Consider the following 9946-nt stretch of genomic DNA (forward strand, 5'->3'; position numbering starts at 1 on the left):
CCTTCCAGATAAAATAGAAAAATTAGTGTGAGAAGCTGTGATGGCAGAGGCACAAGCAAGTTTCACGTCGTTGGAGTTACGGGTCGTCATGAAGTTTTTGTTTCTCCAGGGAAAGTCAGCAAAGGACATTCACACTGAGATGTCACAAACCCTGGGGGAGAAGTGTCCTTCCTACAGCACTGCGAAAACCCAGATAGCCTGTTTCAAGACTGGGCATTACACCGTTGAAGATGAGCCCCGCAGTGAGCGCCCCCCAACCTCAAATGACCCGGCAATCTGCGATGCTGTCCATGAGCTGACTATTGAGGACTGGCGAATATCTGCAAAAAAGATAGCCCAGATACTTGACATACACCAGAAGCGTGTTGGGTTTGTTATCACTACTGTCCTAGACATGCGCAAGCTTTCAGCGAAAGGGGTGCTGAAATGTTTGAACAGTGATCAGAAGAAGGAACGAGTTGAAGCATCCAAAGCTGTTTTGGCTAGGTTAGTGACTGAGGATGAAACCTGGCTTCACAACTATTATCCTGAAACCAAGAAGCAGTCAAAGAAATGGTGCCACAGCGGGTCCCCGCGGCCAAAGAAGTTCCGAACCCAGAAATCGGCCAAAAAAGTCATGGCGTCCGTTTCCTGGGACAAAGACGGTATTCTATTGGTGGACTACCTACCTCAGGGCTCTAGTATCACTGGACAGTATTTTGCTAACCTCCTGGACCAGCTGAAGGAGGCAATTTAGAGGAAATGCCGTGGAAAGCTGACCGAAGGGATCCTTTTTTTTGCAGGACAATGCACCTGCGCACACGTCCAACGTTGTGGCTGCCAAATTGAACACCCTGGGTTTCCAATTGGTCCACCATCCCCACTACTCACCTCACCTGGTCTCTTTGGATTATTATCTGTTCCCAAATTTAAAGAAACACCTGAAGGGGCATTGTTTTGAGGACATTTCTGACATCAAAGATGCTGCTGAGAGCTGGTTTGCGGCCCAAACAAAGGACTTTTATTTGAACGGTCTAGAAAAGCTGCAAATACGCTGTACCAAATGCATCAGTCTCAGGGGGGAATATGTTGAATAAATGTGTTATATCATAACTCAGGCTCTCTTCTCAGCATCCCCTCGTATGCAGCCTCTATATCCACAGATAACAGTACTTTAGTGTGGTGGCAAGTGGGAACAATGCCTGTTACAGACAACCAAAAGATCACCATTGCCAGGTAAACTAAACTGAGAGACACAAATTGCTCTATACTTAAGGAACCCTTCGCAACCTCTAGATGAACCCTAAGGTTCTGGTTGAGAACCCTGTTTAAATCATATATAACTGATCTGAGATGTAGCACATAAAACTAATATGAAAGACAGTAAAGACACTTTTTGGGACTAAATTGTGTGGGAGATGGTAGTGTTTTACACATTAAAGATGTGTAAAACACTGCATAATAATAACTTTGGTGGAGCTTAAGAAATGTTTCAGATCCGCAGTGAGCGACATCGGGACACATTGGGAATCCCAAGATTAGAAATAATTTTTTAATAAATTAGAGTGGTTCCTAAAAATCAACATAAAGCTTTTGGCCACACATTTGCTCTTTAAAGATTTGCAGCGCATCTACATGCAAATCTGGATACAACAGTGCAGTTTACAGTGTGCTCAGGTGCAGTTTAACACATTTCCTTTAATTAGATCTTTTGTTGTACAGTGGATATAAAAAGTTTTCCCCCCCCGGTTAATAAACCATGCTATATTGAAATGATATATTGTGGTCTTATTTCTTACATTACAAAAACCTGGCATTTTAACATGTTTGTATACAATTAATATATTCACTGTAAATATTATATTCACTGTGTGATTACAAAGCTCAATAGCTCAAATTGACATTTATTCACAGGCAAGCAATGAACCCCACCCCCTTTACCTCTAAGCTTTTAAGGAGTCTTCTACTGCTGTACTAACCTGTTACCAAACTCTACGCTGTGAAGTCTGTGTCACATACTTTAATAAACAAATACAAACATACCAAAAATTTAAAATACAGTTGACCCAAAATCAGTTTACTACTGTATTCTACTAACTATACAGTATACAATATTTTTCACAATTGTGGCTCTGCATTATTCACATACCACATGTTTATGTACATCTATCTTTAGAACACATGCATGTCACACATTCCTCATTTTATACTTCAGATAAAAAAAAGTTAGACATAGCAAAGATGTCGCATATATTATAAATGATGTAAAAAAAGTAAACTTACAAACAGCTTGCGCGGGCACACTCCAGCGGCCATCATCATATAACAGGCAAAATCTGCATGCTGTCCTACACACATCCCAGACCTCTTGTTTACGAGCAACTTTGGCCAAATCTGCCCAGAGTCTGGCCCTAATGTAACATAAAAAAGTAGCACAATAGTAGTACAACAGGATGTAAGAAGGAATAATATCTTATAAAAAAAAAAAAACACAAAAAGAAAAATATAAAAATGATCTATATATATATAAAAAATACTATGTACAAAGTGTGGTCATAACGATCATAAGGAAAATGAATGCATCACGAAAAGTCTTAGATATTTGTTGCAAGAAAAAAAACAGATTATTGTGCCCTTTGCCAGTGACTATAGAAGTGTGTTGTTTATTACATATCAGAGAGATATTACATATCTTGACACACAAGTCAGATTTATATAGTAATAATAAAAGAAAGAAGCAACAGAATACTAAGTAATGTAACTGCACACAAAAAAGGTTACAGAGTGATTAGATATCCTCACCTCTCAGCATCATTTGTGTTGTTTGTTCGATTTAAATGGCCTTCGGTCTTTAGGACACACTTTATATGATGTTGTGCTTTCATACATAAGTGACTGAAACGTCCTTTATTGCCTTTACCTATAGAGACTGATAAAAGACATTGGAAAGAATTATATCACCTTAAAAAATGTGTTGCACATACTTAACTTATATACTTATATACATAAACGCTCAACGATTATCTGCCCCCCCTTCCCCCATACAAACATCAACTAGCAATTCCAAAAAAACATAAAACCTAGTGAACATATCATGCATCCCAGCAAATACTGCAGTTCTGCAATATCAAGGTAATCATTCAAGTAAAACTTATTTAAATGCTCAGAGTCACGTTCAGTGTTAATATTTCACTAGTAACCGTAAGAAACTTCTTAGATTTTCTGTTGACATCAGAGTGTGAGGGACAGTAAGGAACCTGCAGTGGGTGAGTTTGGGAATTCCTCTTTTACATTGCAATTTATAGATTACATTGCAAAAGAAAGTTATACAGGCTGGTGCACTACACCAATGTCAGTATGAAAAATTGCAAAAGAAAGTTATACAGGCTGGTGCACTACACCAATGTCAGTATGAAAAATTGAATTCCTGGTAAGTTAGGATGTGCGCTCTGTATACATTGAAAAGTTTTGATTGAAGTACACCTCTAAAGATACTTTTCACAAAAAAAAAATCCATTTTTTGTACGGCTATAAAAACAAACAGCTTTCCATATTAAATGAGGAGTATTCTATCTTACTCAGGGGGAAAATAATTGTCTTGCATTGCTCACAGAATAAAATACACCTTTAGGAGAACAGGTTGGGCAGTACAACCCTTTGTATAGAAACTGATCCTAATGCTTTACTGCATCTGCAATAAGATATACAGGTAGAAGTTTTAAATATTGAGGGGAACAATTAATACCTCTGTTTTAAAACTTCTTCTAAGTTATGTTTTGCTAACCAGATTGAGTAGATTTTACTTCTTGTCCTGGAGTCACAAAAGGATGTACAAACAAATGTAAATCCTTTTAAGCTGCTATCAGATTGGGTTTTCCCTATTGATAGTTTTTGTATCTTTACCTATTCTAGTGGTATTAGTAAAGTTTGGATTTGTCATCTGTTTCTGTTCCAGTTACAATGGTTTTCAGAGAAAGATGGGTGAATCAGCAAAGAGCCAACTCAGCCAACTTTGAAAAATGTAAGGTTACCATTAGGGTAAGGCCCCTAACCAATGAAATCAAGATGAAAAAAAATGTTTAATTCATCATAGAAATCCACACTGACAACCGGAGTGGTTACAACCTGCACACATCATTAGGGCTTAGAAGAGTTGTAGAAACTTCCTATTACACCCTACAGCATAGATCCTTACTCAGATTATAAACCAGAACCAATTTTGTACTCAGCACATCTCAAAGAAATCCTCCGATAAAAATCTGACAAGTGTTTTAACCTGGTGATTACTATGTAGAAGGAAAAAAGTGAACATGCCTTTAACAATCTATTTTCAATTATGGTTTTCCAAGAGCAGACCTGAAAATGTGCTTAAGATATTCACACAAACCAGTCTGGCAAATTACCTTTGGCTTCATTTTCACTGTCCAAAACCATCTGAAAAACATCAGGGGCCAGACAAAGGCCAACGTTCACAAGTAATGGACGCTTCTTCCTTACAGAGTTCTTTATGCTGCTCTGTTTTGCCTGTGACAAAAATAAAATAAGGATGCAAATAGGTCAGACGACACCAAACATTTTTACAATGTAGGATACGATTGCAAAAAGGAACCCTCCAAGCTTACCAGTACTGGTGCAGCCACTCAAAATGTAGGTTTTACGCTAATGCTTTCAGACCGAACTCAAAAAAATACAAAAAGGATGGGTTCCACACCACTGACTGTGTTAGAACTAACTTATTAAAGCATTAATGAAGGGCATTGTTATGACCCCTGAAATGCATTGGCCAATTGTTTAACTGATCAAATACATATTCTATACTCATTTAAAAATGTTGTTGTACTCATCCTATTTGCTTCTCTTGATAAAATAATACAATAAGAACTAGATTTCTTTCTGAAATGAGTATGGCTTGTTTACCTTTCTAAATTTTGGAACAACTACTTTGTTAAACAAGCATTGAACTAAAGGCAGACATCAATAACAGCTAAAATATTTGTATCCTTATGACACATATGAATGATCAATCCTTGTTTCAACTGAATTTTAAAAAATATTGTTTTGAGTTTAATTTAAATAAAAAAAACAGTGGTGAAAAAGACTTCAACATGAATAATGGGTTTTTAGGGTGATTTAGGGCGACTGGGATATTAATTATGAATTGTATCCTTTTATTCATTACATCAAGAATCATTATTTGAAGAAAAGAAAATGTAATAAATTCAATACAATCACAAAAATACAATATCTAATCACAACTAGTTGGATCATGAAAGCTGACTTGACAATAAGGAGCATCACCTGCTCAAGAATCATAGACGCCTGATCTTCTACACGCTGTGGTTTAGTGTACAGCGTAGCTCTCAGCTGTAGACGATGTAGATACATTTTCAGGAAGTTTTGGTATTGCCCAGTACTATCTAAAGCCAATGCTTTCTGTAAGTGTCCTATGGCAACTTCTGTTCGGTCTTCCTCATCCTCTATCTGTGCAATTTCCATGTGAATTTGGCAGCGCATCACAGTCAACAAGCTAAAAGACAGAAGATAATCATCAAAGAAAAATATTATAAGGGAAAACAAATGCAAAACCTACCCTTTGTTTTAAGCTGATCCCATTTACCTAAAATTTCATTAAATCACCCCATGAACTTCTCAAACGAAGGTACCAAATCATGCAAAATGTGCTCAGCCTAATTAGTGCCTCTTTTCTTACCTAGCCAGTTTTTGGGTGAGCAGCTTGAACCAGGCACATGATAGTTTAAAGATGTCCAAGCTTGCATGCTTTGTTGTTTTTTTATTGAACCTATCATACTCCCCACATAATACACAAAAAATATAGGAACGTTTGGTATGCATGTATTGGTATCATATAAAGGATATATCAGGATGTTGTTCCAGTAACATTAGGTAAGGTAGGTTTGTATGTCACTAATTTCATTACATATTGGACTACAAAAAGAGCTCTACCTTCCAAATTAACCTGGCCTAACAGTCAAATGGAATTTTGATCTGAATAAATATGCTTAGCACATTTTGGCAATACTTACCTATCTATGTCTTCTAATGCTTCTGCAACAAAAACCAGGGACTTCTTCAAATGCTTGTGCAAAAAACGTTGCAGCAAGGGCAAACAGAGATTCCACAGAGTTGTGCACACACCCTGGATGGAGACTGGGTCACTGAGATGTACAGCATCCTTTAATGTTGTCTCTAGTTTCTTTATTACTTTTAACTGTACCTATATAAAAGGGAAATATACATGAGGTAACATATTGATGAAAATCACAAAATTTATGTATGTGTACACAGATATGAAACCCAATTTTTCATTCTCGGTAAATATACACATTGTGTGTTTGTAAAAAGACACAGAATTACTAACCTGCTCCAAATTACACTGACCACTTGCAAACCAACTGTCTTTTGGGAAAAGGCTGAGCATGATAAACAGGGGCACTCTGATTGTTAGAGTTACCCTGAAGCCCTGAAATGCTTACATATCCTAAAGAAATCTGGGTATCTATGGTAAATGATTGTGTGACCGAATGCCTGGTATCAGGACACCTGATCTGAACGAAATGGATAGATCAGTGTTCAGTTAGAGTTTCTGAAACTCTAGATGTATGTAAGTTTCAGATTCCTATTACTAGTGTTTACATTAACAAATGTCAATAGACCAGCTTTTGGTCACATGGCTTGAAGGCGTTTTTCAGTGTCCTGTAGGGAGGGGCTTCAGAGACTTAAACATTTAGAAAATTTGGTTGTGCAGGAAAGTTAGAATGAAGAGGACAATTATTAATCTTTACGGCAGTTGATACGTTTTAAAATATAGTGGGCCTGATTTATTAAAGCTCTCCAAGACTGGAGAAGATAGACTATCATGGGAGAACCTGGGTGATCAGATCTGGTTCAGGGTTGAAAATGTTTGCCAATAGCAAATGGTTTTTAAGAAATCTATTCCAGGTTTGAGGGATCACACAGCTTCTCCCATGATAGTCAATCCTCACCAGTCTTGGAGAACATTAAAAAAATCAGGCCCACCGTGTCAAAAAGTATAATCCAAAAAAATCCACTATAAACATAATTACCTCCACAACGCTTTTGGTGTACTCTTCAATTCGAGGGCCAAGAGACAGAACCTCAAGTTCACTCTGCAGACATTCTAATGTTATAAGTGTTCTTTTATCCTAAAATATAAAAAAATATTTGTTACCTTTACCTTTTTTTTTTTTTTAAATAAACAAGTCCTAAAAGCTAATCTTCAGCCAAAAAGAAAAAACGTAGAGCCTATTAAATATAAAATATAGATTTAAATATAAAATATCAAAACCAGATTTTGCTGCAATTTTCAGCTTTAATTCAGTTCCAGATTATTTCCTCATGCATTATTTTTATTTTGCCACTAGATTTGCTCCATCTGATGGCCAGATTCATTTAGCCCAGATGATTTGAGCCAAGATAATTCTGTACCTTCTCCCAGTCTGAAATAGTCAGCACAGTAATGAGCTCATCTCTCTGTCACTCTGTCTGTCCTCCTATAAGCATCCTCTTGATGGTTTCTGATGCTGATTGGTTTCTGTGCTGCTTCTTCCCCTCACACTCCAGGAGTGCAAGGTACTGAGGATACCATGACAAACTGAGATACACTGCTTCCATGAAAAAACAATGTATTTAATGATAAAGTCTTGATGGGTATGCCTTTCATGTCTGCCTAGAGATTCTATTCCTAGAAGTAATAATGGTGTGCCAAACGGGGGACATGTTTGACTATTGTTGCATTTTCAAGTGTATGTTAAACATAACAGTAACTTTTTTGCTCCCTTTTGTTTTGCTAAATACACCACTGAAACTGTTTTGGTATATCTGTAGAAAATGTGCAAGAAACAACCATAAAAGAAATCATGTTTGCTGATAAATTTCTGTTCTCTCTGCATGTGTACAAGGATGGGTTAGGGAGATGAAGAGAGGTCTGTGTTCTTTGTAATTCATCAGAAATAAAGAAGACAGGGTTGTTTTGGAATCTGAAGCTTTGTTGTAATGTCAAACAGGATGATATTAGCACGCTTTATTTCTAGCACAAAAGTTATTTTTCTGTACTTGATGTTAAAAGGATAACACTTGTGGGAAATGTGCATATATTTTTAGAAATGCTTTAAATCTATTTTTTATTTTGACTTGAGATGTGCTTTAAACCAAAACCGAACAAGGCAAAAAAGATTCAGCATTGGGAGGGAACTTTTCAAATTTAAAAACTCTGTTGTATAGATGTGCTTGCCTCTCCATACAGACTTGAAGTAGAACTAAAGTTCCACTTTAAAAAGAATTGTGATCAGGAAGGGTTTTATTGCAGAAAGAACAGGGAATGTCGCTCCTGAAATAAGCATTTTTACTTGCATGATGTTAAAATGGCTGTGCAGTGCTGGGATATCTGACACCGAAAGAACTCCTCCTGCACACTCCTTCCATGGCAAAAGATTGCAACAAGGGAGAGAAAAAGGAAGAAGTTGGCTGTGCCCATAAGAAAATGGGGAAAGGTAAGTATAACAGGCTTTAATCTGCTTTAAGGCTTCTCTTGTCTCTTAACCTGTCAACACTTGCTCCCCACTTACTTACTGAAATCTAAAACTCCCACCTTATCATACCAACTAATTGTCCTGGTTGTAATGAAGGGATGCTTGGAAATGTAGTCTGTCCACTGGCAGAGGTGCAAGCATATTTGCCCCACGACCCTGGTAATCTGTCCACTATTTTGCTCCTTTACATTGTATTTTTTAATCAACCTAATTGAAATTCAAATTTGGCTTGTTCAATTTTAAGTGTAGTTGGGCTTTTAAAAATCAGACAACCAGCAAGCATTTCTGATTCAAAGATGGAAAAATCAAAAGTTGTTTTGTAATTAGCAAACAAAGAAAAAAACCCATTCAAGTTCATTTATTAAGTACCCCCTCTAATACAGCACACAGCATGTGCAAATAATAGCTCCCATACATACAGCGAGATCTGTGGACTTCAAATCATTGATGCAAGCTGCGGCAAGTTGATTGCATTTTAATTCCAGTGAGAGATGAGCAAGTTCAATCAGCAGAGGAATTCTGTAAATAAATATAACGATCCAAAGTGAAGTATTATGGCTTAATAAAAAAAGAAACAGCAAATAAAGTGGCTCAGTAAATTCTGTATGAAAAAAAAATCAATTTTTGGTATTAATACTAAATTTTAATTCCAGTGAGAGATGAGCAAGTTCAATCAGAAGAGGAATTCTGTAAATAAATATAGCATTCCAATGAAAAGTATTATAACTTAATAAAAAAAAAACAACAAATAAAGTGTCTCAATAAATTATGTACAAAAAATCAATTTTTGGTATTATACTGAACTCTTCTCATATCCAATACAAAAATGTAGGTAACAAAAATGATTTGCGGACAGTAATAGCCATTAAAATGACATGTAGACCAAGATTTTAACGGACACCTATTACATGAAGAACATAATATTTGTAAGTAAATCCGATTCATGATGACTAGAACAGATGCCAATCCCCTTGTATAAATGTGTATTAGGTTTTAACCTTGTTCATACTATTTGTTGTCTTGGTCTCACCTTACATTCTGCCCTCTCATTTACCCCTCATATTCTGAACATTTCTAGGTCCTGTTACTTTCACCTTCACAACACCCCCAAAATCCGCCCCTACCTGTCCCCTGAGACCACCAAACTCCTTGTATACGCTCTTATCATCTCTCACCTGGACCACTGTAACCTCCACCTCTTTGGTATTCCACTAACCCGACTCTCTCCTCTACAATCTAATATGAATGCTGCAGCCAGACTCATCCATCCTTGCCTCCGCTCCTCTTCTGCTGCATCTCTTTGTAGTTCTCTTCATTGGCTTCCATTTCACCTTAGATCTAAATTCAAGTTCCTGTTCTTTGCCTTTAAATCCCTACACAGTTATTGTCTCACTTAC

At 36.8% G+C, this 9946-nt stretch overlaps 1 protein-coding gene across 1 annotated transcript in view; it reads right to left on the minus strand.

Moving 5' to 3' along the window:
* The window catches only part of CFAP46 (cilia and flagella associated protein 46), a 99505-nt gene that overhangs the window by 69628 nt on the left and 19931 nt on the right, over window positions 1–9946 (minus strand). Inside the window, exons 9-15 of the mRNA XM_072424249.1 lie at window positions 8969–9068; window positions 7065–7163; window positions 6024–6214; window positions 5278–5506; window positions 4383–4503; window positions 2782–2908; window positions 2263–2390 (exon numbers count right to left, since the gene is read on the minus strand). Of these exons, the coding sequence (XP_072280350.1) occupies window positions 2263–2390; window positions 2782–2908; window positions 4383–4503; window positions 5278–5506; window positions 6024–6214; window positions 7065–7163; window positions 8969–9068 (995 nt within the window). The remainder of the gene's footprint in view (window positions 1–2262; window positions 2391–2781; window positions 2909–4382; window positions 4504–5277; window positions 5507–6023; window positions 6215–7064; window positions 7164–8968; window positions 9069–9946) is intronic.

This window comes from Pyxicephalus adspersus, chromosome 10 (assembly GCF_032062135.1).
Source record: "Pyxicephalus adspersus chromosome 10, UCB_Pads_2.0, whole genome shotgun sequence".
Taxonomy (NCBI): Eukaryota; Metazoa; Chordata; class Amphibia; order Anura; family Pyxicephalidae; genus Pyxicephalus; species Pyxicephalus adspersus.